General features: G+C 39.2%; 1 protein-coding gene across 3 annotated transcripts in view; it reads right to left on the bottom strand.

Annotated features, from left to right (window-relative positions):
- Positions 1-26,162, bottom strand: part of DSCAM (DS cell adhesion molecule) — a 461,329-nt gene that overhangs the window by 176,267 nt on the left and 258,900 nt on the right. For all 3 annotated transcript variants that reach the window (XM_063345282.1, XM_063345273.1, XM_063345266.1), the window contains exons 4-5: positions 6,946-7,092; positions 1,160-1,438 (exon numbers count right to left, since the gene is read on the bottom strand). In XM_063345282.1, the coding sequence (XP_063201352.1) occupies positions 1,160-1,438; positions 6,946-7,092 (426 nt within the window). The remainder of the gene's footprint in view (positions 1-1,159; positions 1,439-6,945; positions 7,093-26,162) is intronic.

The following is a 26,162-nucleotide window of genomic DNA, read 5'->3' as shown; positions in this document are numbered from 1 at the left end:
GTGGTCCCAGGCATTCTGGGTCACAGTAATGTATGTAACAGACCTTTCCTCTACAGTGGTCCAGAGCAGCAGTTAATCCGTGTGCATATGCATCTTACAAGTCACTGAATATCTCTATTTCCTACCCAAAATACCACAAAGGCTCAAAACTGTGAATGACCCATTAAACGAAACAGACACACTCAAGTGCATCACCAATATCTCAGAGCCATAATGATGCCAGAAAGTGAACCACATCCTCCATTGCAGAGGAGAGTAAAACTCCTTTGCCCAACTGTTGCTTCCTGACAACAGATCCAGAAGATATCTACTGGCTGTTTGACCACTGAGTCAGTAAGTAAAATATATCACCAGGCACTGAGGATACTTTTGGTATCACTAGCAATTCGATTACATCACCCGTCTGGAAGCCTTAACTTTGTATCATACAAGGCAGACTGAATTCAACAAATCTTTATGAATACATTTTGAAGCAAAGGTCCTCCGTTATAATTCACGAATTACGGATCTTTGATCTTGGTTTTATATGCCCAAATACATTATGTGTAATTATTTGTGAAGACATTTTTATGGCCTGAACTATTCACAAACTTCTCCCTTTTCAGTTTGCTAGTCATGTTGTATAGGTGGAAACATTACTTCACAAAGCATTATTTCTATTCCAGGAAATAAATTTTTTTTTAACAATAGAAGAATAACACTTTTCCAGTGCAGTGCTTCTGAGTAATAATTATCTTTGTAGAATTTGTGAAACATTCAGAATATTCACACATGAATACTCAACTGAGGGGAGGTATGAGTATTCAATATTACCGAACAGCATGAGTCATGGCAATGAGAGTTTGGCAGCTTTATTCATGAGAACATTTGCAATTTCTTTTTAAGCATCCAATTCAAGCTTCTAAATTACATATCCTCCATGTGATAAATTATATAGCTACATTAGAAATTGCATCTATTTGCACTTCTGATCGCTCAGTTGTCCAACTAACTCATCTCCACAGAGCCTACTTTCTGCCGCTCCACAACTTCGAGAAGTTTAAGCATTGCTAAAATAAAGTAACAAAACAGAAGGTACAGCAAGATATGGCAAAATCTTCCCTCACGCAAACACCCAGGCATGAAGTGGCCTGAGATCTTCACTCAGTCCAGGACTTACGTTTTACATACAGTCGCCCTATCATCTCGGCAGTCCCATAGTTGTTCCACACCTCGCAGACGTAGTTGCCTGTGTCCGAGGGACGGGTGTTCTCGATTAGCAGACCCGTAACTGTCTGCCGAAACCTGCTGTCAGGCTCCCAGGGAACGTTGTCCTTCAGCCAACGATACTTTGGTGCGGGGTGCCCTGATGCTTTGCAAGGCAGCTCCACTCGCTGTCCTGCCATGGCTTTACGGTGGTCAAACCCATCTAGAATAGATGGAGCTGAATTCGCTGGATCTGAAAGAACAAACAGCAGTTTTCAGTGGGAGCATTAAAATTCTTTCATTCACTAAGCAATATGCCTGCATTTTTTGACTCACTAGCGCATCTTTTTATGTACTACTGTTTGCCATTGTGACCCAGCCATTGGTCTGTAATATCTCAGTAATGGTGGCTGGGATCCAGCAGCACGTACTACTGAAGCATCTCATGACTACTTGGAAATCCTCTCCCTGGATTTTTTCCAGGTGGCAACCATTTCTCTGGTCACACTTTATGCCCCCTATCAGAGGAATGGAGAGCCAGAAATGTGTTGCCTTAACAATTATTACTGTTATCCCTGCACTACTCGACTAGAATGAAGCCAACATATTCTCCACGCTTCTCGGTGGTCTGAAGGCTTTGAATTAAAGAAGCGATTTATTCCCTTGTCAGGAGAGAAATGGACAAAGACACGGGAATTTCTATCTGCAGTCTAACTGACAGACAAGCCTTTTCTTCTTCTCTGGAAAAAGAACTTAACACAACAAGACCAACTTACAGCTTAATGCTCCAACTTTCTGTGCTCAACTAACTGAGAAAAGCAGCTGTCAGACAAACACACTTGTGTAGCATCTGGCATATATATATATGTATCTCACAGAAATCTGGCAGAGTGCCTTCACCAGAGGTGCATGTCCCCCACCAGAAATAGTACTCTGATTTCTGCTTTTTAAGTTTGAAAACGTTTGGAGGAAGAGGCTGATGTGATTTACAGTTTTGTGCAGCATGTTGGAGGCCCATCGTGGAGCTACTGCAACATAAATACTGAACAATAAATCAGCAAATATTCATCTAAGTATCTTCTCATCACATGCCTAACTTTGCTAAGACTTCTATCTCTCAAAGAAACTCCACATGCTGATCAACTCCTTTGACTCCTATCTGACACAGCTGACTCTTTTTGGGTATAGCTACATCATAGTTGCCTGGGTTCAGGTGTGATTGCAACCATTTTGATATTTTCAAGTGGTCTTTGATTTAGCTAGCTCAGGTACTACCCACGGGGCAGCTGCAGCAGGTTCCTTTTAGGAGCTGAAGAGATTTAAGGAGAAGTTCATGGTGAATTGAAGCTACTGAAGCAAAAGTGTAATCAGTACCTGAGCTAGTTAGCTTAAAACTAGCTTAGATATATCTTCATGAACTGCAGCCACACTTGGGAGGGTAGACTTGAGAACAAATAGTTAGAGGCACTATGCAAGTTACACTATCGATCCAGAAACTGAAATTGTGATGGTAAACAAATGAGCTATGTAAATTTTGTGTAAATATCTAGATAAAACCCTAAATGCCAAGTTCAATGAAAGATGACCACGGAGATTTTTCTGCTCTCTAGGTGCCAGCAAAAAGTCAAGCCACTGAAGGCAAAACCACATTCAGTTTACAGCAACTTACTGTCTGTCTCATTAGAAACATGTCAGCCGGTAGTTAAACAAATGATTTCGCATGCATCAGTAGCCTCAAGGCCCATATTTGGCATCAAGATAGGGTATATTTTTGAGCATGCCATGCTGTTTATGTCTGGCTTAGTGAAAGCACAATCTGCCAGGATGCTACTGGGAAGGCCAATGTCAATTTGACTAATTGATTAGCCAGCTCCTTTCTTGCCTTTTGGGTCATCAGGCATCTATGTTTTCAGCTCATAGATTCTTTTGTGCAGCATGAGACATTAACTCAGTAAAAATGTAAGCATGCAAGAAATTACCTCTCTGGCTCTTAGGAAAGTTTACATCTACATGAAATCAATTTCTTCAATTGAAAGTAATAATTAAATAATAAAAAAGTAGAACTGACTTTTAAAGGTATAGTCTGTGCATTCCTACTCAAAACTCACAGTAGCTTCATATCTTCTCCGTACGCTTTAACTTCAAAAGACCTTATGAAGGATACATGTGGTCCCATTTTCAAATCTTTAAGTACAAAAATACAAAGTACCACATGAACTCCAAAACAGGATGGGGGCCACCAGGGGGGAGGAATTAAAGTAATGATGAGGAAAAATTGTGGCTAGTAAATATCACACTCCGACAGCCTCCTGGTTTGCTTCAGAGAACCACATATGCTTTGATGCTGGGCCCAGGCGAAGTGCAAAATCACCTCAGACAACAAGCTGATGGTGAGAGCGAAACAGCCGCTGCCCTCCTGCCCCCATGCCTAGGCAGAAGCCCGGGAAGCCAGGTGGGCTAACCCCAGGAGCTGGGGGCTACGGCAGCAAATGCCACAGGAGGCACAGCCCCCTTCTGCAGCTACCATTTCTCACCCTTCAAGAACGGCATACCAGTCCCTGGATCCTCTATCCCAGATTCACTTGGCATCACTTTTTCCCTTCTCAAACTGAGCCTTGGCAGGAGCAGCCGAGCCTGGAGTCCCATCTGCGGAACAGCTAAATTGGGATTTGCCTATACACTTGAGAAGCCTTGAGCTGGTTCTTATAGAGGAGGTATTTAAAATATATTCAGGGCTACACCAAATATGATTCCGGTAACCTGCTTTCTTGCACTCATATGTTTAAATGGATGGTAAAAACATTTCTTTGGGATGTCCCTGAAACAGACTCCAATTTAGAGCTCCTGCATTGCATATATTCCAGTTAAGGTGGTGGGGGGGGAAGGAAAAAAAAAACCACTATAGAAAACCCAGGGTTCATTTGCAATTACCCACAATAAGGCAAACAGCAAAGTAACATAACCCAATCCCAATATGTGCTGTGGATTCCTTTGAATGATTATTTTACTATGCTTTAACAGTCAGCAACAAATGACTTCTAGCAAGGACAATGGTGGAAAAACTAAGGAAAAATACTGTTATAAAATACTCTACTTCATATCTCCTTTGAAGGACAGAGCAAGAAACTCATTATGCTTTCAAAATCATAAGGATTTTTTGGAGGATGGTAGTTAAGAAATGGTAAAGATTTTGGGAGCCTGGATTCATGTCTAGACAAAATTATTTTTGAAAAAGCATACTATAATGTACATTAGAAGAATATTCTGTAGCATGTTAATGGCCTTGGTTTTAATTTTGTTTAGAAAGGCCACATGATTTCAAGGAGCTGTTCTTACTCCAAATGAAATTTGGAACTTTGCTTTGGTCATAGGCATACTAATTATTCAAATGTGTATTTGCTATTATATGCACGATACCTTTCTCACTCTTTCAAACAATAACAAAGCTTAACTCGTATTAAAAATGTGGCCAAGAGACTGTGATCAATATCTACCACAAACTCCTTCATCCCCAAATAAGCAAAGAATATTTATGGACGTAAAAGGCAGGCAAAAAAGTAGGTCTCATACAAGCAGACCTTTCACAACTATGTTCATGGATTCTCTGATCTCAGTTCTTAAAGGACACACAAATTCAAAATATAAATTCCAGTAAAGAAAAAAAGAAAACCTGTTAGAGAAATATTAAGAGACAAACTGTCCATAATTGCTGCACTTCTTCAATAGACGACACGACTGAAAATCAGAACCCACTATAGGTCTTAAAGAGAATAATTAACTCCGTTGAATTTAAAAAGCCAGCTATTGCACACAGGTAAAATTTCCTATTTTGATTTAGTCTGTGGAGGAGGACAGAAAAGAGAACTCCAGACAGAGAACATATTTTAGAATGCTTGTCCCAAATTACAAACAAGATAGAGCTTTCATTTTTCCCCTTTTGTTCAGCGAAATAATCCGAAACTTTCCTGTGGTAACCAAGATACAAGCCTGATTTTATTTATGTTTCCAGTGGCTCAGTCTTAGCATGATTTCATACGGAAGCAGACCATATTACAGAGCCAGCTAGAAGGATAGGACCCTGCCTATCCTTATAAGACCAAAGCAGGCAGATTATTGTGCAGGAAAACTACTTCTTCATCCGGCTGGGAAAAGCAGAGGCAAGAGTTTTACCCACAGGGGACACATATCAAAGGAAGAAACTCCTGGATCTGTCTGGTAAGTGATTCTAACCTGAACAATCACACTATTTTTTTTTATCATTAGTATATTTAAGTACTGACTTGTGTGTTCAGAGGGCTCCAGAATCTTTCAGCAACGAGGGCAGGAAGTACATTACTAATGCAAAACCTTGTGCCCACCTTTGTCTCCTTTAGGGTTCTCAGAGGGAGAGCTGAGACCTAATCACTAGCTTTTTTTTTTTTCTGACAAAAAGACCAAAAGACAAGAGGATAATGTCAAAAGGAGAATGACCCCACTGACTGTTAGATTGTGAAGGTCACCATACCTTGACTGACCTTTAGGGTTAAGATTTAGGGTTTAGGGCAACTTAGTAATAGTGAAAAGGAGAAAGAGCTCTGTGGGGCTTTCAGTGGGATGGTAGGCACGTCTTCTGTACGGCAAGGATGCAGGGAGAAAGAGAGAGTCTGGGATACAGTCTTCGCTAACTCTATGGATGTGGGAATACAATTGCAGATTTGCTCAGGTGCAAACACTGGGTGCAGTTACAGGTACCCAGCAAATGAGGGAGAGGAGGGGGAGATGGAGAAGAGATAATTCTATACAGAGATGTTTGAGACCAAATTCCAAACCCAGGCCTGGGGTCTGCTCCCCCTTCTCACCTCACCCACAACTGGCACCTCCTCTCACTGAGACAAAATGGGGAGAAGGTGGGACTTGAGCAGCACCATACTGACAGCCCTAACTATCTGGGGGGTGTGGGGGGGGAACCCAACAGTCCATAACACACACAACAATTAGGAGATGATTTACAAGGAAGAGATAAAATACCCCACCTACCTTCTTATTTTTCTACCTGCTGCACAAGGCCATTTGTCCTGGGACTCAGCTCTGCCCATGGACAACCACCAGCAAAGCCTCCCATCTGCCTAGAGCACCCTGGGTGGCCTGGCACAGGTCACGTAACCCTTCTGGTTGGAAAGCTTTCCTGGGAGCAAGGGAACACACTGTTTTCCCCAGGGAAGGAGTGTGATGAATGAAAAGGAAGGCTGAAATGCTAACCTGAGACTCCTGCAGTGGAAATATCTATGGCTGAGCTAAATGTCCTGAGTTCCTGCTATGGTTAACAGACAGAAACAGGCACTATGGGGCAATTCATCTCACCCCAAAGTGGGCAGCTGAAGTAGGTCAGACACACTACCCCAAGTAGTGTGTCTTTGGTTACAAAGGAAAGTTGAGGTGACTCGGCAATTTCACTGCACAAGTCTACTTTTAATGGGATGAATCTCATCCACAGTCCTTTTATGAAGTACTCTAAATCTACTAAAAATCACTGTACTAAATGCCAATGCACCCTACAGGCTCTCTGGAAATATGTAATAGTAGGTGAAAAACAGAAAAAAGGATTTGAAAATGTGACATTTTATTTTGCAGCAGCAGCAGCTTACAGCTGACCGCTTCTACCTTCCATTTGACAGGCGAATTGGTTGTTAGTGCACACGGGCACAAGGACCTGCCTTGCCAGTTTAGCACACTAGAGAGGAGCATACAATACTTAATTTAACATGATATATAAAGGAGCACCTGATACAAAAAGTCTTGCACTGTTGCTTTGTCGTGTTTCTCCAGTGTATCTGTGCCTTGTGATACATCGGTAGTTGTACAGTCCATCTTCATTCTGTACGTCTAAAATATACAAGGCTCCCGTGGATGTGATGAGAAATCTAGGTCCTGAAAGACACAAGAATTTGCAATGTTTAAAATAGCGGCATGTTGCTACTGTGTTCTGTTTGCCCACGCTGCGGGGTGGACGACACAGGCTGGAGGCTCCTGAAGGTTTTTTTGCCAGAGTCTAGAAGCTGCCAATTAGAAGTTTACTAAGTACTCACTGCAAACGCATATAAAGATATTAATTCATGTGCACTTCTTATAAAAAAAGGTAGGGATCTGTAAGGAAAATGTGAGGAATGAAGGAAAGCAATGTGCCATGGTCTATACCACAATCAACAGAATATCCAAGAGGCATCTGAAATAAAATACAGGGTAAAGAATTAACGCAGAATTTAATCGAGTTTAATTCAATATTGTAGAGTAATATGATGTCAATTCACCAGCAGAGCTGTACATGTTAGAAAGATGGTCTGGGGCAGCACACGTAATTGAACAGTATTAGCCAAAATGGAATTTGTTGTCCAGGTATGCCAGAAAATTGAGAAAAAAAAAATCATAAAAATTAAAACTAAAGGGATCAGTAAAAGCAAGAGAAATTAAACCCTCCTCACAAAAGGAGGAAGTTTTTACCCCAAGAATACGGGACGTATTCGCTAAAGAATTCTGGCCATAAGTGCCATGTACTGCACAGCCCTTCTCTACAGCCTGCTTCAGGAGCGATGGGAACGCAAGGACAGCACAAGCAGCCTTGCTGATGCTGCCTACACGGCTGACCCCAGTGAAGCTGTACACACCCGTGCTAGCTGCAAGCCAGACAGCATGAGCTCAGGAATAGTCCCACCCCACCCCCTCCACGTTGCCTGTGACTTAATGCACTCCAAGCTTCAGCAGGACGGGTTGAGCTCTCTGCCGCTCAGTACTTCCACGGCCAAGCTACTGGCGGAAGATGAGTTCATACGTGATCTGATCTCCTGTGGACTTTTTGTTTCAATAGTAGTACAGTTTGTGATTAGAAAGGCACAACGTAAGCAGGTAGGCAGATTCTGCGTCTAAAAGAGGGGTTTAAATAAACAGCACAGGACATGTTATTTAATATCCAAAGATTTTTTATTATTATTTTATTTTAATTCTGCAAAGAATGGTTTATTTCAGGAAGAAATTTAAGCCCAGAGAAGTCACTGCCCCCTAAAACTGTACAAGACCGACATGTTCACGGTCAGCATTTCTCCCAGTGTTCATTCAAATTGAAAATAATATAGTTGAAATTCTCTTCAAATACATATTTTTTATTATTGACTCTAGAATATGTGGAAAACGTCATGGTACATATGTGCAGTTTCGACATTTGACACCTGCGCAAATGCCTCCGTTCTGTTGTAAATGCATGTTCTAAAAGCAAGGACACAAAAAAGCCAACATCAACATGGACATGTTTAATTGAAAGCTTTCTCCATATTACAATAAATGGGAGCAATGTGGTTAGAATGCCTTGCAAACTTGGGCCTCACCTGGCCACTCTTCCTCTTTAAAAAATTCTGCACTCTAAGCTATGTATGCTTTTCTAAAGCTTTTACCTTGGAGAAAGTGCTAATATCTTTTCTTTTGTATTCCTGCTATTTTTCCTCTAGCAGCTGGTAGCTCTTACAGTATACATACATGCACCTATGTATTATAAAATATACCTGGCTCCAAAATTAGGGGAGAGACTACACAAATATGAAGCCATTCTGAACTAATATTCAGTAATACGCAGTAAGAAATACTTCCTTACCTTCAGAGCTCTATTTGAGCAATGACTTTTTAATAATTAAGTGTAGCTAGGGTGCTTGCTAACAAATGCATCAGTGGGAAAGCAATCCAGCAGAGAAAAGACAAAAAGGAAATGGTATCATTTCAGAGGGCAACCTCCTTTAAACCACAATCTAAAAGAAATTAAAAAAAATTATTTAGCAGCCATTTAATGTCACAGGACAGGACTGACCCTCAGAGCAGGGAATACTGCATGCAGTAACATCAGCCCACCTCTCCCATCCTTGTATGCATACTGAATTATAAAATAACCACGCTGGTGACTTGTCTTGGCTGACTGTTCTCCTGAAAGTCAAGGCACAAGCATGGAAGCTGTTAGGTCACAACTTTGGAAAAGCATAAACCACACTGCACATATCCTTCTGAAGTACCTTGTTTATTCAAATAACATGTGCCGTTACTAAGAAGCATATTAACTAAATAAATCCCCAAAATGGAGGCATAGAAGGTGTCGACTTACTTGCCTGCTACTGAAGGTGAAGAGGTGGGCAAGGGAAGGTGTGAAGGAGGAGGGAGGACTGGATGGCAAGAGAGCTCTCCTTAGCCACGAGCAACACTATATTCCAGCCTAGGGGGATTTACAGGCTAGGGAGGTTGCTTCTTATACAGAGGCCATATTGATTTCATATGCCTCCGAAAATTTAATTGCTTGCATACAGAAGGCTTGTATTTCAACACAAATTACTTATAAACAAATGTACTGTTGAGTGTAATAGGAAAAGGACCCGAATAGGTAATATTTCAGCCAGGTGTCTGAAATATGGCATTGAAAAGGTTACATGAAAAAAGCAAAGCTATCTTGCGTCTTGTATTTTAATACGCCAGTTGTAATGTTTGGAGAAAATTACATAGACAGTTGATAAGGATAAGACAAACCAATAAAATACGTTTTACCTAGCTTCTCAACTACTAATAAGTTATTTGTTTGCTAGTCACAAATAACTTGGCTTGACCAAACATGCTGACGTGGGTTGCTACAAGTAGCAGGCAGCTAACAGCTACCTACTGGCAAGCAAGAAGCATAGTCTGCAAGCCTGCAGGCAATCACCTAGTGAAGCCCCTTAACAATCACAGCACTGTTCTTTACCTGCTGCCAGTCACCCAGCCCAGCTCCAAAGCTGCTGCAAGAGGAATCCTACCACCTCTGAGGGAGGCAGGCTCATAACGATTCACACAGAAGTACTTCCTGTTGTTCCGAGAATACTTCTGTATGTTTTTTGGGGTTTTTTGGTTTATTCTCCTAGGTATAATGTAATGTCCTGTGCTGAGTATTTCTTCCCTTTCCTTTTGCAGTTTCCAATTTCTTGGACATAAACACTTGTCCCATTCCACCCTGTCTCCTCATCACGTAGGTGCTCAACATCTGTACCCTTTAACGAGGTCTACCTTTTCCCCTAACTCTTCTAACCAGAAGGATATTTAGAATTTTTGTGTGAAATTCATGGTCTGTTTGACTTCTGTGTCACACACAGATTCTGCCCTACTGAAATATTCATTAAGCAAGTCTACCTTTGCCAAGAAACATGTTATAAGGACTACAGGTAATTAAAGCACAGTTGTCTCCCTTAGCCTGTAGGCGGCATAAAATGACAGCTTCAGGAGATGGGAATCACATATAAGGACTTTTCTTGGGGTTAATGATGGGTATGCAGGAAAGGCAATCTCTTCTTGCTTTTGTTTCCAGCTGTGTGAGCATTAACCAGCTCCGTATTTCAGACAGCACAGCCAGTTCAGACGTGTGCTTGCCCACAGCGATGCCGCTCAGATGGCAGGGCTGCCAGGCTGCTGAACCAGCGCTGCGTATACCATGCAGACGTGTCCTCTGCAGCTTGATCAAGATTTAGATCAGAGTTTTCAAGCTGTGGTGCAAATCCGTTACCAAACGATGCGGGGGTATATGCTGGTGGAGATGCTGCTCAGCTGCTATCACATCACAGGACCAAAACCACATAAAAGGTGTTAATGGGATGGTTGTGACCATTTTGGTCCCTCCAGTAAATCTGCACATGCTGTGCATTTGTGTCAAGCAAGTGGAACATCAACAGCTGAGAGGCAGAAATGTGCTGCTTGTACAATGGCTTCACGTAGCTTTCTTTTTCTCAGATCCAGTTTCACCTTTGCTAAATATACATAATTCCATTTCTACCAAGAGTCACACTGTTGGAAACTACTAGTATGCACAAGTTTAAGATCATACAAATGTGCCCAAAGTTTAAAATTTCATTCCTTTCTCTATGCTTTTCTAAAGCTCTTGCTATTTTCAGATCCTCTGCACAATTTTGAGATATAGTCTATACAAGCCATCATTAATAATTAAATTTGCCTCTCTTCTTAGGATAAGCATGAAACAACTGTCACAGAAATTAAGTTAGAAGATCAAATTCACAGCTTCCCTTAAAACTGCCGAACCCTCACTTCCTCAATATTTCTACCTTGTACACATTATTGCTGCTAATACTTGCGCTGGAATCAAAACTGGGGAAACAGGCGGAGTGGCTACTGTCTGACTGAAGAATACGTATAGATGTGTGGGCTATTTCCAGATCCTATAGTACTGCCTTTATTTGCAAATGAAGCCTTCCCTCCTCAGTCCTGGAAGCAAGTTTCCTCAGATGCAGTTATACAGATGGGTGAATGAGAGCAGGTACACTTATTAAAAGCCTGCCACTTAATAAAAGAGGTTTGTGAAAGCTGTGCAGAGCCAAGAAATTGTTCAGTGTTTATCTTGCTATATTTTCTAGAGAAGTTATGAACATACTTGAGCTATCTAACACTGCTTAGATCATCTTCCTGTTGAAAATTACTCAGGCAATCATACAATAAAACCTTCACTTAAAGCATTATCTAGAGATTTTTGCCTCACCCTCTTTAAAGATAACTAAAAGTAAATAGTTATTGCCACACATCAGATGTTATCCCACAGTATACATTTCTCAACAACACACATGGTGTATAATTGCAGGGCTAAAGCTTTTCCTTTTCCTCTCTTCTTCTTAATATGTTTTGCATACTTATGTAATGCTTTAATAACCAACCCCTCCTTCTACTGTAAAAACGCAAGACAGAAAAGATGACAGAAAAATAAAAGGGGAAATGCATGTAATTTCTGTCATCTTCTAAACGGAGAGCATTTTCATTAAAACCGACAGGCTGTCAGCTATGACAAAGCCAAAGTGTTGAGTGTTCAGCCTTCTGTACTTCAAAAAGTGTTTAGAAATGCGCCAGGATGGGGATCGACAAGCTCTTATTGCCCTGTTGATCTAGGGGAGGGCTTTCTTCTTGAGGCGCATTTAATTTAATCGCTCTTGCTTTGCTGTAACAAAGTCTAATTTTTTTGACTCACCTACTTAATATGCCAAATAGAGATTTTTTTTTTTAACGGAACGTCCTTTCAGATAAACTGAAGCTTTTTGTTTGTTTGGCTGTTAGCAGGCTTCAAGGGAGGAAGGCAGAGAAGCCTCCTTCACAACAATTAAAAAGAACACTGTCAAAATATAGCTCATAATTCCCATTTATTATTCCTTCTCAGTACTGTTTGTATTAATGCCTTGAAAACTTGATTATAATAATTTCAGCATCTGATTTTCAGAGACGTTGAAAGCTTACATCTTTTTTCGCTTTCAATGCCTGGTGCCTTTGAAAACCTGGCCCAATATCTGGAGGATGTATTTCATTTAAACAGTTCAAACGATGCTAGGAACCCTTACTACCTTTTGCCTTGGTGAGGTGGGCAAGCACAGTAACATAGTACTATTTAAAATTTAAATGTTTTAAAGAGAAGCTTACTGAGATCCGAGGATCAATGCACACAAGTCAGGGGAAACAGGGAATAGAACCCATAATTATTTCTCCAACATCCCATCTGTCATTAATACATAACTTTGCCTCACTGTGAGACTGAAAAAAAACCCTATATAGATCCAAGGACTAGAAAGACCATTAGGGTCATTTATTCTCACCTTTCATGCTTCACCCATTAACTCCTGCATCAAGTCCATATCTGGAAGTTAAGCTATAGCTTTTTTAAAAAGACATTAGTCATGATTAAAGATTTCTTGTAAGCAGAGAACATGTGATACCCCTGGGTAAATTATTCCAGTGGTTAATTATTCTCACTTTTGAAAGTTAGTGTATTGTTTGTGGTCTATCTGCCTTTCTATCTGGGTTTGACCCCAGCTATTGGATCTTTCTGTGCCTTCATTAAAGATTTCCTCTGCAGTCAGAAATCTTCTGCTCATTTAAGTACTTACAGAACATGAGGAAATTACCTCTTAAACCATCTTTCTCCTTAATTAGTTATACAGATTGAACTTCCTAAATCATTTACTGTGAATTATTCATATCTTGAAATATTCCTGTAGTTTTTACTCAACACCTTAACAACTTTTTGAAGTTCTTTTTCAAGTTTGGATCATGCCCATAAGTTTAGTAATGGTTCTGGTAATAGTGAATGCAAAATGTCAACACCCTCTTCTATACAAGTTTTGCTTCCGCTTAGGCGTCAAGGGATTACAGTAGTTCTCTTATCAATGCTAACTAGCTTCAGTTATTCATTGAAAATTGTCATTTCCTTTTCAGAGTCATGGACTTAGAGAATAGATTTCCCCTATTCTGTAGATATTGTCTGTCTGTCTGTCTTGACACTAGAATTGGCTGTATGAAAACCTACATGTTCAAATCAGACCTCTATCACACAATCCAATATCCCTATGCAACTCACCAAGCCATATCATCATTTGCCATTACACCAGCGTTTTAAGTTTGCATACTTTATTGGCATGTGTTTCCTTAAATTTCATTCATTAATTGAAACTTTGTATTTTCTTCTGAGATATTACCAAAACACTTTTTTTGAAGATACATATTTCAAAGTAGTAAGACTCTGAAGAGAAAAAACGGGGAAGAGGGGAGGGAACTGGGTCATACCCAGGCTTGACCAACATGAACCAAGGGCCCCAAATCCCATGACATTTTAGAAACACACCCCTCATTTTACTATCTGCTGACTAGTGCTCTAAATGACCTATTGACTTCATTAAAGTTGAGCTGCATTAGCAAATCGTGTGTTCATTTCTCTAAGTGAGAAGAGGTTGCATTAACAATTATAAAATTGCTCTTATGTAAGGTTTTTAATGCTTTACATTAGACTGCATGATATCAGAGATTAAAATAAAATTTTACAGGTCTGAGTAATAAGTTAAAATAATTCTGTTTAGGTTTCCTATGTGAAATTGTTCTCATGTATAATTCATAAGAAAATGTGAACACTTTCCTGTAGAATTAGTGCATAATATTCTTGTATAAAAATGAGAATACTTTAAAACTGTAACATTAATTATTCTTTTATCATGCTTTTTTCCCCCCAGTATGCTGTTAGTCTTTAAATAGGGGTAATGTTATCCTCAAGATGGTTTAAAAAATCATATTTGATTTTCACTTTGTTGGAAACACATCTAACGGCATTATGTTATTGCAGTCTAAATTGGGTTGATAGAAATTAAGAGAACAGATGGCTGTTCTAATCGTGTGCCAAATGATAATATAGAACAAATAAACTTTTATCAGCTATATTTGTCACCTCCGCTGGATGGAACTGCTTCTGCTAAGCAAGTTTCTAGCATGACCTGTGCACGCAAGGGAAGAAACCTCCCCACAGAGCCAGAGTAACCTATAACTCAGTTTTACAGCGCTGCTACAACATCATTCTCAAAGCAAAACAATCTGCTGCTCTGGGCATGGAAAATGTGCTAGAAGCAGCCATGCTCAAACTGTGTCCTGAAGTCACAGTCCTGAGAACGCTTTTGATACACAAATCAAAGATTAGATGAGGAGAGAGAAGCACATAGGGAAAGAGGGAGGCAAGGATTTCACTTTTCCAAGCACCACTGACGTAATGCACTCAACCTACATGAGACACCTGGGGTGTTGCTCACAGTAGGTGATGCAGATGGTGGAAACATGACTATGCTCCTCTGAGCAGCACAACCTTCCCCCTGGGGACGTAGCCAAGTTCACAGGCCCTGCTAGCAGATTTTACGGAGGATAAAACTGATTTTTTTAGCTCCTCATATTCCCTCAGTTCTGGGTCTACAAATTGCACCTTTGGAGTGTGTTGCCCGCAACCCCTCTCCCTGTCTGCGACACAACCTGCAACTGACTTCCAGGAGAACAGGAGCAGGAGGAAAGCCACAGCACTGCCCTACAGCCCAAGGGCAATGAAATTCCTTAATTGCAATGAAATTAGTCCTTGTTTTACCACCTCTACCCTTCAGGCACAGCTGTTGAAGAACCGAATACTTATTTGCATTATATGGCCTGGTCTTTGTCTCTCATGGATCTGGGTTTTGATAACTGGAGAGGCCACCGGGAGGGAGGGAGGGAGGGAGGGAGGAAGGAAGGAAGGAAGGAAGGAAGGAAGGAAGGAAGGAAGGAAGGAAGGAAGGAAGGAAAAGGGGAAAGAGGAAAGGGGAAAGGGGAAAGGGGGAGGGAGGAAAATGAAGCTCCAGTTTTGGCTTTATAAATTGAGCTGAGAGAGACTATCTGATGAGTCAATTACAGCATTACAGTAGGAATGAGAGTTGTGGTACCGCGTTGGTCTCACATTCAGACAGGATGAGGCCAGAACACAATGCTCAAAAATCAAACAGGTCCTGAAAGCTGATGGTTTCTGTATTCATGGTTTTAGCTGCTTTAAATTCAACTGTAACACGAGTTCATTTCTGTTTCTGTAATCACAGAATAAGGAAAGACATATGAGCATTAGTGCTATTCTATGCACAGTGCTATCATTTTCTGAATAAGTTTGGATACTAGGATAATGGCCATTCTGAAAACCAGATTGTTACAAATTACACAAATCAGAACACATTTTATTGCCCCTCCATGTTTCTGAGATGGCAAAAATGTATTTCATGCCAATTGCTCATACCAATTCATCTTATATTACATATGCAGTATTCAGGTTTTATAAAGGAGGAATAAACATTCTTTTTTAAAAGCATAAATAGATGCAGGAGCGATATTTTCGTGTACACAGACTAGGTTATGTTAATTGTTACTACTTTATGATTGGATAGTATAAACGTGACTGATCACATAATGTTTATATTTAATTGTTCACCCTCTTAATCTTTTATGAATATATTAGGCATGAGCAGCTACAGTTCTCTACCTGCTGTTGTTAACTGTCAGTCCTCCAGGATATTAAGTAAAACTGCCATAATCTTTAATACTGCAGTTTTAGATGATTTGGGTCCTTGCACACACTGCTGCAGAAACTGCTTTCCTTATTTCAGCTAGAAAGAAAGCAGATAATTTTAAATCAGTAGCTAGTGTTAGGGGCTCTGATTAAAGAGGATTCGCTTTGGCCATGATATATGGGGCTGTCCGGAGGATTAAAATTTGTTCTCTCAGGCTTTTGCTGGTGCATCCCAAGTAAAAAATTGCCTGCAGCTGACCAGTGGCTTAGCGCAGAAAAACTTATGCTTTACTCTTTACAACATCAAGGAACATAAACCATCTCCCCTTCTATCTGCACATAAATTTAAACACAAGCTTGCTAAGTAAAGGAAGAACCTCCATCTTCTCTGGCCTGAACAGCAGTTGGTTTGTGTCACCATCATCAAATGTACACCTTAATTGTTTACAGCTTCAAAGTCATTGTATATGCAGAATACGTATTGTTATAGACAATATGATCAGAAGAAATCACAGCCTAACATACACAGAATTACAAGTGCCACCACCAGCAGAATTATTTTGACTAACTGCAAATAATCAATATTGTGCTACATTAATTAGAGCAGCTGCATCTCTGTGGCCCCACATGTTTAGCCACATTTATGCTGCAGGTAACTGTGAAGGTAATGAAGCATCTCAACCTGAAGAAACAGTTTTATGAGAATTTAGAATAGTACCCGCTTCCCTTCACGAAAAAATCTGTTCAAAGATTCACAAGACATCTGAGTATTCTGAACTTTTATTTAAGGGATATGCAGTAACTAACAGACAAAGCCTCACGTGGCACATTCTAGCATAGTATTTTCACCTAATGACTTATTTTGAGAGTGTAAAATTAGGGAAAACAAAACAGGTTAATTTTGGGTTTAGGGTAATGACTTGGAAAGAAGTTATTGTCTTCTTTGCTCAATTTGAAAAAGTAAACTGTGTTGTCCTTTGGATAAAAAATATTCAAAATATTAACTGTGGGAGGAAGTAGCTCCACTAGGAATTAGAGCTAAATTAAATAATTTCCCATGGAGACTCTTGGACAGTCCCGTGGGGACAGAGCCCAGTGTTCAGTGAATAATTTTTAAGAGGAAGAAAAAAGCAATTAATGATGTACATTTCCATCTTTCCAAACAAGACAACAGTGTTAAGTCTATGGAGTCACTTTTCAACAGCTCTTTAAAAAACAAAATATTTCTTAAAATTTCTCCTACCATTAGCTGCATACTACTTTTCCTCTAGAAACTTGTCCTCTCTCATAAACAATGATTTACACTCTGAACATACCCACCAATGGAATATGATGGAAACCTACTTCTGTCACTAGTTCACCTTTCCACAGATGGTGAGGCACAGAACTCTATTTCATATATTTAGTGTTTTTAACTTCTTTCAGCTCTGGATACCACTCATACACTTACCATTTTCTTAAAAATAGTCTCCTGACAAGCTAGTCCCATCTTTTAGGACTCGATATGTATTTTGCTCAGTATAGAAACATACAGAACCTTCACTGGGTTCCTATACAGCATAGCATCATAATAACTGATGAAAAAGTGTTTTAAACACAAGAGATGGAGCATCAGGATGACAGTAGTAAGAGCAGAAATAGGTAAAGACTGTTATGTACTGTATAATAAAACAAAAGATCTCCTGCAGGCCCTGATCCAATGAAATTACCCCATAAAGGAATATTAGAAGAATAGCAACTAAGTATTATACAGGATAAGTCACACATATGATCAACTTTGCTGGAAGGAAAAAAAACCACACACACTGATTTTAAATTGAAGTAACTGCAAGCAATTCCTGAAAATCTGATTGTAGACTGTATTGCATCAGCATATGGGGATTTAGCATAGAATGCATGCAAACCTCACTTTTTGTGGGTTACGAAGTTTTATAATTCTTACAGTATTTCAATAATCAGAAACATTTTGAATGTAAGTTCTAATATAATGTTGTAAGAAGATATGGCTATCATGCTACTTATTTTCTGTGCTTTGTCAAGTTAGGCTCTTTGCGGACATCTTTGGCAAACTAACTTTTTAACAATAAAAAGGATTCGGTAAATATAACTTTTCAGCATGGATTAAATTCACAGTGTGATTTATGCTGAGCATCAACTCAAGATTATGGGGCATTTCAACTTAATTTCAATGATATATGTGAGATAAAACTAGGAAGGATGTGTAATTCCAGACCTTCTCATAAAGATTACTTTTATTCTGTACAAATGCTTTCCTTAGACTGGCAGCACAAAGAAAAATATCACTATACTCACAACAAGCATCATTCCTTTAGAATAAATCTAAGTATTTTAGAGTTTTTTATTGCCTTCGCTGAACTGCTCAGAGAATCATGACTTGGAAGCCTGTGCAGATATCGGGAACATTATGCAAATATGCCCAAATACACTTCTCAGGTAATTTTCATTATTTGCCTAATTTTATTTGATTGGGAAATTGAGGCACGGTAGAGCTAATTTATTTGCCTAACATTATCTTGCACGTTTCTGGCAGATTTGGGAATCCTGTATCCCAGTCCTGGGCTTTGTGCGTAAAAGCATCGTTTCTTACTCCTCATTTTACATGCTATGCCTGAAGACCTGCCAGACAGTACTCAACCCTTTGTGTAGGTACACAATAAGGACAGAGTTTGAATACGTAAAGCTCTCTGTATGAGCTAAACGTTACTACTATTCTATTATTTCAATTGTCAGAGTGTTCGCAAGCATGCTGCACCTGTTTTGTTTGCACGGTTGCTCATTTTCTATGAAGACCTCAGAATAAATGATTTTGAAAATACAGCCTGTGGCTAGACTAATGTTTCAGGCAAGCCTGGTTTAAACATTCTTCTGCTTTTCCTGACCTTTTCCTGCACTTAAAGATACGATCAGTTCTACAAATGATGAAAAGTATCTATTTTGTTAACCCTTACAGCTCTGCTTTATGGTTGCTTGGCACTGTTTATTAAGTAACAAGAGCCACTATGTGTTTTCTTGTATATTTTTAAATGATGAATGTTAAGAAAACAGAGGCGTTTTAGAACAAACTACTGCAAACTCATATTCTAAATAGTAGACTTCAGTCTGAAAGTCACACAAAGCATTTTTTCCACTTCTAAACCTTATTTTTGAAGAAGGATAGCATTAGATTAAAACAAAAAACACAACAACAAAAAAAGGTCAAAGCAGACAGAGACGAGCATTGCCTGGACACTAAGCAGTCTTTGTGAGCAGTCATCCTCTCTTTCTTTATCTCCACAGGCCATTAAAGAATATGTTGAGTCACAGAGTGACCTTGCTTGTCAGCAGCATATGACATTAGTACAGATGGCCTTGACCATGCTAATAACATGTATACATGAAGATCTATATAATTGACATTTCTTGCACTCCTAGAAAATGCAAGCAGCATAAAGTTGCCTAAACAGGGTTGACCTGACAGAAGCGCCTACACATGTACAGCACGTTCAGTACATTCTAGATGTGCAGAACCTGAGGTGCATGCTTTGCACCGATGATAGGTGCAGTGCAACTATTGTAGAGTGTAAGTCAGACACACGCATGACCTCTTGCACAACTGTAGATGTAGAACAATAATGGCCAACTGCATGCACAGAAGTTGTCTTTGAAGAATTAGCACATTGGCATAAAATACACCTTGAAGCAGAGGCGCATTATGAACCCTGTGAACCATATATGGGTTTATATATGAGATTTAGTCATGGACCAGTGATCTTTTGTTCTTACTTGTGCATGACAGTTGCCTCAAAAGAGATGTGACTCTCTATACACAGTGCTTTAAATGCATAAGGTCTAAAAGTGCTTTTTTTTTTTTTGACAAATTCATCTAATGTAAGGATATTCACCCAATTTGCTTCAATGTACTTCTTTTCCCTGAGAAAACACAGTGCAGTTTTGGGGCATTGACATTTTAGGTGAACATTCAAAAAATGCTAGTGTCACGTAGATGAGAACATTTAAAAATAATTATCCCTATTTTTCAAAACCAGGCAGCAAAAAAGTAATGAAGAAAAAGATCTGAACTAAGACTATCTTTCTTCCCTTTTCTTGATATTCAACTTTAATCTGGGTATACTCTTTTATGCTGCCAATGGCTTAGGGATGTGAACAGCCATAAATGAGTCTTATAAAAAGAAAATTAATGCAGCAAAATCTGACAGCTGTATGGCATTTATTATAAGCAAATTCTGCATTGGTTCAATCTCTTGAGCAACTGTTATTTAGGTCAACATTATTGCTTTCGTAGTTCACAGTCTTTATCTCCCAGGAGAAAGCCAATTTTTCTTCACTCCAATTCTCCTAGGCAGAGTCCCAAGCGTTTGTATCACTAGCCCTAGGATTTGCATTCTACACCATGTCCACAGTCAAGACACATTATCTTCCTCCCTAGAGCATTTTCATTAAAAAGGTGTAACATATATGCAATCCCTGTAAATTGAGCCTTGTTGACTTTACGTTCTTTCTGGAGCAAAGGGAGCATTGTAAAAAACACAGCACATTGCAGAGCAAAGAACACAGAAGGTAGGAGAAAAAATAAATAAATAATATCCAAAAGATCCAAAAGCCAATATCCCGTGTTTCATTTCTTTTCTTTCTGACAGTAGCATTGGCCCCAGAGTGTAGTAAGGAGCAGTTCAATAATAACGATCTAAGGCTTGTCTTCAATAGAGACTCAACAGCTGACAGCTCTTCTGCTCAAATTGACAGGAGCACAAGGAAAGGCTTGAATAATTAATTGTAAATGGTTGGATGTGATCTGATTGTGTGACCAACCTGTTACCATTGACTTGCTTTGACCTAATCTTTCAAAATGAGATATTAAAGCTGAAACTCTTCTACACTTTTTTCCTATTACCTGGCCAGCTCTTCTTCTGGGGCATAGTCTGCAGAGTATACCCATGAGATGATGGGTGCCAAAGGAGAGATGTGATTTCACTTGGGTGACTACGACACTGTACTGTAGGCCTGCCTTGTCGATATAAAAAGTACTTTTAAGTTCCACTATACAGTTGCAGCATCAGAAAAAACAGCGATCGGGAAAGACACATTACCAAAGGTAACAGCTTTTCACTAACAAATTTATTCCTACTATAAAAAAAAAGCTACCCTAATTTAATTTCTGAGATACTTTTTAGCTAATATTTCCTAGAATAATTTCCCATTTAAATAGAAGCTGCACACATCTGAACATTCAGATGCAAGCTATGCGATAAATGCCATTTCAAACATCATCTGCACTTATTTTTTCCAGGGATGTAATATGTTAAAATGGATGACTTCAACATAGCATTGCCTTTTAGTTCAGATGCTGCTTTTTCTGTATCAACAACCCTCAAGTACTGGTGGCACAATAAACCTTTGTTTAAGCACCATTCACCATACTTGGATGACAAAAATAGCAGGCACCCAATAATTTGTGGTTACTAAAGTCCATACAAATCTTTTAATATGAGAAGGAAAGGTTGCTCTTCTAGCTGGCTAAGGTGTGAAAATGTATGGTAAAATGCTGATTCTGTGTTTTGAAGGAGTATTTGCTACAGTTAACTGGTAAACACTTCCCACACCATACCTTGGGAAACAGTCGTTTTTCAGTGATGAGTAACAAACATCGTCTGTAAGACCCAGACTTCTCTCTCCCCTTGTTCAGGCAAAATTCTCACTGAATTTTACTGTGCATGGGAAGGCTAACTGACTGAGGAGTCCATATTTCAAAGCTCGTTTGATGGCTCATCTTCGGAACAACAGACACTGCTTAAATGAAAGACAATATGTTTGTTCAGGACAGTCCTGGTTGTCTCGCTGTATTCCAGTCCCAACTTAATGCTGCACCATAGCACAGGGTGTATGGAACTGAAATAGTCTTCAGTGTTTAATTATAAAAAAGTCTTGTCTCTTTTTAAAACATAACTTAAGTTTAAGGCCAACAGTAGCTCTCAAAAGACATAGGTTTTGAAGAAGAAATTGGAATACACAGAAGTACAATATACCTTTAATAAGACAATAAAAGTTTAAATTACCTCAATTCTTCCTCACATTTAAAATAATATTCTGTGGAGCGGCATCACCTGTTTCTTGCCAGACTGTACCCAACTATTAGAGTTGCTGAAAAAATTGTTCTACAAAACTTTTAGGAGCAATGTTTGCTTAGACTATAACCTTGGTTAAATATTTATACATTAGTCTTTAGTTTTATGTAATAAAGTATCCCATATATGCATGTGTGCACATGCATGTCCTCATGCAGGTGATAAATAATAGAAGGTCTCTCTTTATGATAAATTATAGATGAGATGTATAATATATGAACTAAAGTTAACAACGGGAAAAAATCATTCACACACAAGAAGCTGGGGGGCGGAATTCAGTGAAGTCCCACTACTTCCTGGAGGGAGGTGGCATACAAATAAAATTTCAGTTCAGAAAAATACATCTGAAGTTTTCGTAACTGTACAACTTTCTCGACTCTGTTTATGGAAACATTTTCTATCAAAACAACTGGAAAAAAAGAAATATGAAAAAAGGAAATCTCACTTCACTGAAATAACGTTGAGAATTTGGCAGGATTCAGGGAAGAGCTGCAAGAATGCTTCAAGAGCTGAAAGTCCAGTTTCACAGTGGTAGATTTAAAAGCCAAAGGCCTTAGGTTATAAAAAATGAGCTTATAAAGAGACATGACACCAGCACGAAGGATGAGAGGGAAGACTTTTAAATTAGCAGATCAAGACATAACAGCATATCCTATCAGAATGTGAAAACTAAATTAGACAGAATAGACAGAAGATGGAAAATTTAAGCAATAGGCTATTCACAAAAAATATCATAGTTCATGCAGAAATTACAAAGTGGGGACAGGAACTATACGGTAAATTCCAGGCAGAAATATGGAAGGTCAAAATAGTTTAAAAGATTGTTTAGAAAAAAAGCAGAACATTTGTCTTTCCTATGAGAATTTGCTGTGGCAGAGTTAGAGTGAACTGCTACTGAAACTCTGGCCCCATCATCTCCCTCCGAGCAGCCTGGCCCCTTTACTTATGTGTCTGGAAGGCAGGTGGGGACCACGGCATTTTGGGGGGCTTCCTTTGGAGGTGTCCACTTCCGCGTGTAGAGGCAGCTAATAATTTGAAGACGCTTGCCTTTAGTTTCTAATTTGAATTAATCAGAATTTTACTATGGAATTACTTCTCTGAACATTGCCAGACACATCTGTCCCCTTCTGTGCTAAAAAGCCTCCGATTAAAGAAATTCCTAGAACGCATGGCCAACCATTTCTCTAACTTTATCGTTATTTCTGGGTTCCTGGCCAGATCAGATATACTGCATTCACACAAGAATATCAGAACAACCTATGCTGGAATAAAGAGGTAGGGGCTTGGAAGAAGCAGCACCTTTCAACAAATGAACAGAGCAAGTATCAAAAAGGCACACTGTGGCAACCTTCCGCACACAGAACAAAAATTGGTCTCAACAGTTGCCGATAGCCTGATCCGAGCATAATGTGAACCAATCATAAACAAATTTTTTTCTGGACGTGGGGAAGCTTTATTCTGAATCTATGAAATCACTCATTTATTTTTGGTCCTTGTGATTGTATAATAAACCTGAGAATGAAAACATTCTGGAACCCAGTTTCCAGTCTAGGATTTTTCTGGGCCCTCAGAGATTAAAATTAGACTGAAATTAAGAATTGATCGTGTGGGAATTTAATTGCACTCTTTGAGCTTGAGGTAATTTCTGTTAAATCTAGGGAAGTTGCATGTGATCAGGAACAGGATCGGTTCTCATTAACAGTGCCAGGTACGCACACTGCAATCTTGTGTCCATAGCATCCACCTTATAGAAATGTCATAATCTCAAAGGGGAGGCATAAATATGCTACTGTCTTCTCCAACACATTTACAAAGGCTGACAGAAGAGTACACTACGTGAACCAACCCTGCTCCACCCTGTGTTCCTTCCCCTTGGTTTTAAGAGTAGCACTATTTTTCTGATCAATTTGAGGAGGGTGAGAGGAAAACAAAGAGAAAGCTCAAAGTGCAGTAGGTAACTAACTATACAATGACCTTTTTTTTTTTTTTAAATGAGATAGACGTCCATCAATTTAAAGGGACAAAGAAAGAGAGGAATATGGGCGTATTGATGGATGACAGGACAACTGTGAGTTTCCAGTGAGACATAGCCATAAAAGAACCTAATAGGATTCTAAGATTAAACAAGTAAGGAGTTTTCGTAGACACAGGGAAGCAGTAGTACTATTTAATAAGATGCAGGCAAGAGCTCGTTTAGGATATCATCAGTAATCCAAGTTGATTTTGTTCAGAAAGGACATCTCAAATAAGAATAGAAAATCAGCTATAGAAGTGCTTAGGGAAAAAGAGAACCTATTACTTTAGGGGGGACTTTTAAAAGTTGGTTTGCTTATGCTACTAAAATAAAGGTAGTAATAAATGGTCAATAATAATATTACAGTAAATAACAAAATAAATATGTTTGGGTGTATACGCCAGGGAGAGAGAAGAATTATTCAATTTAAAGAGCATTACTGGAATAAGATTTGATGGCTTTGAATTATCCATGAATAAAACTTAGTCTAGACATTTGGAGAAGATTAGAAGATTTGGAGAAGATGGAGAGCCTTCCAAACAGAGCAGTAGGGAAATCTACTTGTTTCAAGGCGGAGCCTGAGGTGGGGATGGAAGTGACCACGTAACATGATCTGGGAGTTCAGAAAACTTGTGCTGTAAAGCTTTGGGCATTAAATTCAAGGAAAAAAAATGGCGTTTGTTAATGTCCCTCAGCATGTATTGTATCATATTTTGTTGATCCTATGATTCACCTCTTCTGATCATTAATTTTAGGGTTCAGGAAGACTTCTTCACCCAGAGTTGTCTTCTGTGTATCTATTGTCTTCTGAGTGCAGAGCAGTTTGCTTCCCTTTGCAGCAAGGTGATGGGATACTGGGCAGAAAACAACAACATTCTAAGTGGAAAGGCTTAAAAAAACCTTAAGTGCTTAGTTGGCATCTGTTGTTTGCATGCTCAGGATTAAAGACAGTTTCCTAATTTGGGAACAGTAAAGAATCATGATACCAGCTAGACTGGCAAGGTCCTCTGGGCTTTTTACTTTCCTGTGCATCACTTGGAAGTTTTTTTATGAGAGCTGTCCTGCCACTGGAGGGTTGTAGGATCTCACTTTTTCATCCCTCCTTTTCATTGTGTCATATTGTTTTGGATTGTTTGGGGGTTTTTTGCCTTTTTTTTTTTTTTTTGGTTGGTAATTTTAGATTCTGTATACCAAAAGTTTTAAGATCATTTTAAGCAGTGCTTTTTGGTTTGTGTTTTTTGGGGGAGATTAAGAATAGATGTTTTGTGAACTCTTCAGTATTATGTATTTATGTTCATGGAACTGAACTTGATGACACAGATTGTTCTTTTCCTAAATTCTAATGGAAGCAGCAGTTAGTTTTTACTTTTATGCCCCCACTTCAACTGAGTTTCTGACCACTGAATGTTTCGCAGCTGAGAATAAAGCAAAAGATCAGTTTTCTTTCTCTTGTGGGTTTTGGTTTTGGTTTTGTTTTTTTCCCCTTTCCAGTTCTGTGTAAGGAATTATAAGGACAAAACCCTTTTGGAACTTGGTGGAGGAGACTGACTTTCTGCAGAAATACTGAATGTCTAATTTGACACAGTTCTTCTTGTATTTATTTGCAGTAAGTTAACAGTGATGCACCCAGAAAACAGAAAATTAAACCATCTGGTACCTCTTGCAAATAAGTATAAAATCTTCACATGAAGATTATATTGTGAGGTATATGTACAAGGAGGATTATAATGAATATTCACGTACTATGTCATACTTTGCAAAACTACAGGGCTTGTCAAGCCACCAAAAGAGACTGCACCCAGGGAAAACCTTTGTTTTCTTTTCTAATTTACAGCTTGGATACTGTGGCTATTTTTGCCACAGTGTCACTGACAAAACAGCCACCAGAATATTTCTGCTGGACAGGTATTCTGCTCGCTGTTCATAGTGCAGTTGTCTTGATTTACGGATACTTTCAAGGAGCAGT

This window comes from Chroicocephalus ridibundus, chromosome 1 (assembly GCF_963924245.1).
Source record: "Chroicocephalus ridibundus chromosome 1, bChrRid1.1, whole genome shotgun sequence".
Lineage (NCBI taxonomy): Eukaryota > Metazoa > Chordata > Aves > Charadriiformes > Laridae > Chroicocephalus > Chroicocephalus ridibundus.
This window is presented reverse-complemented; position numbering and strand designations above follow the sequence as displayed.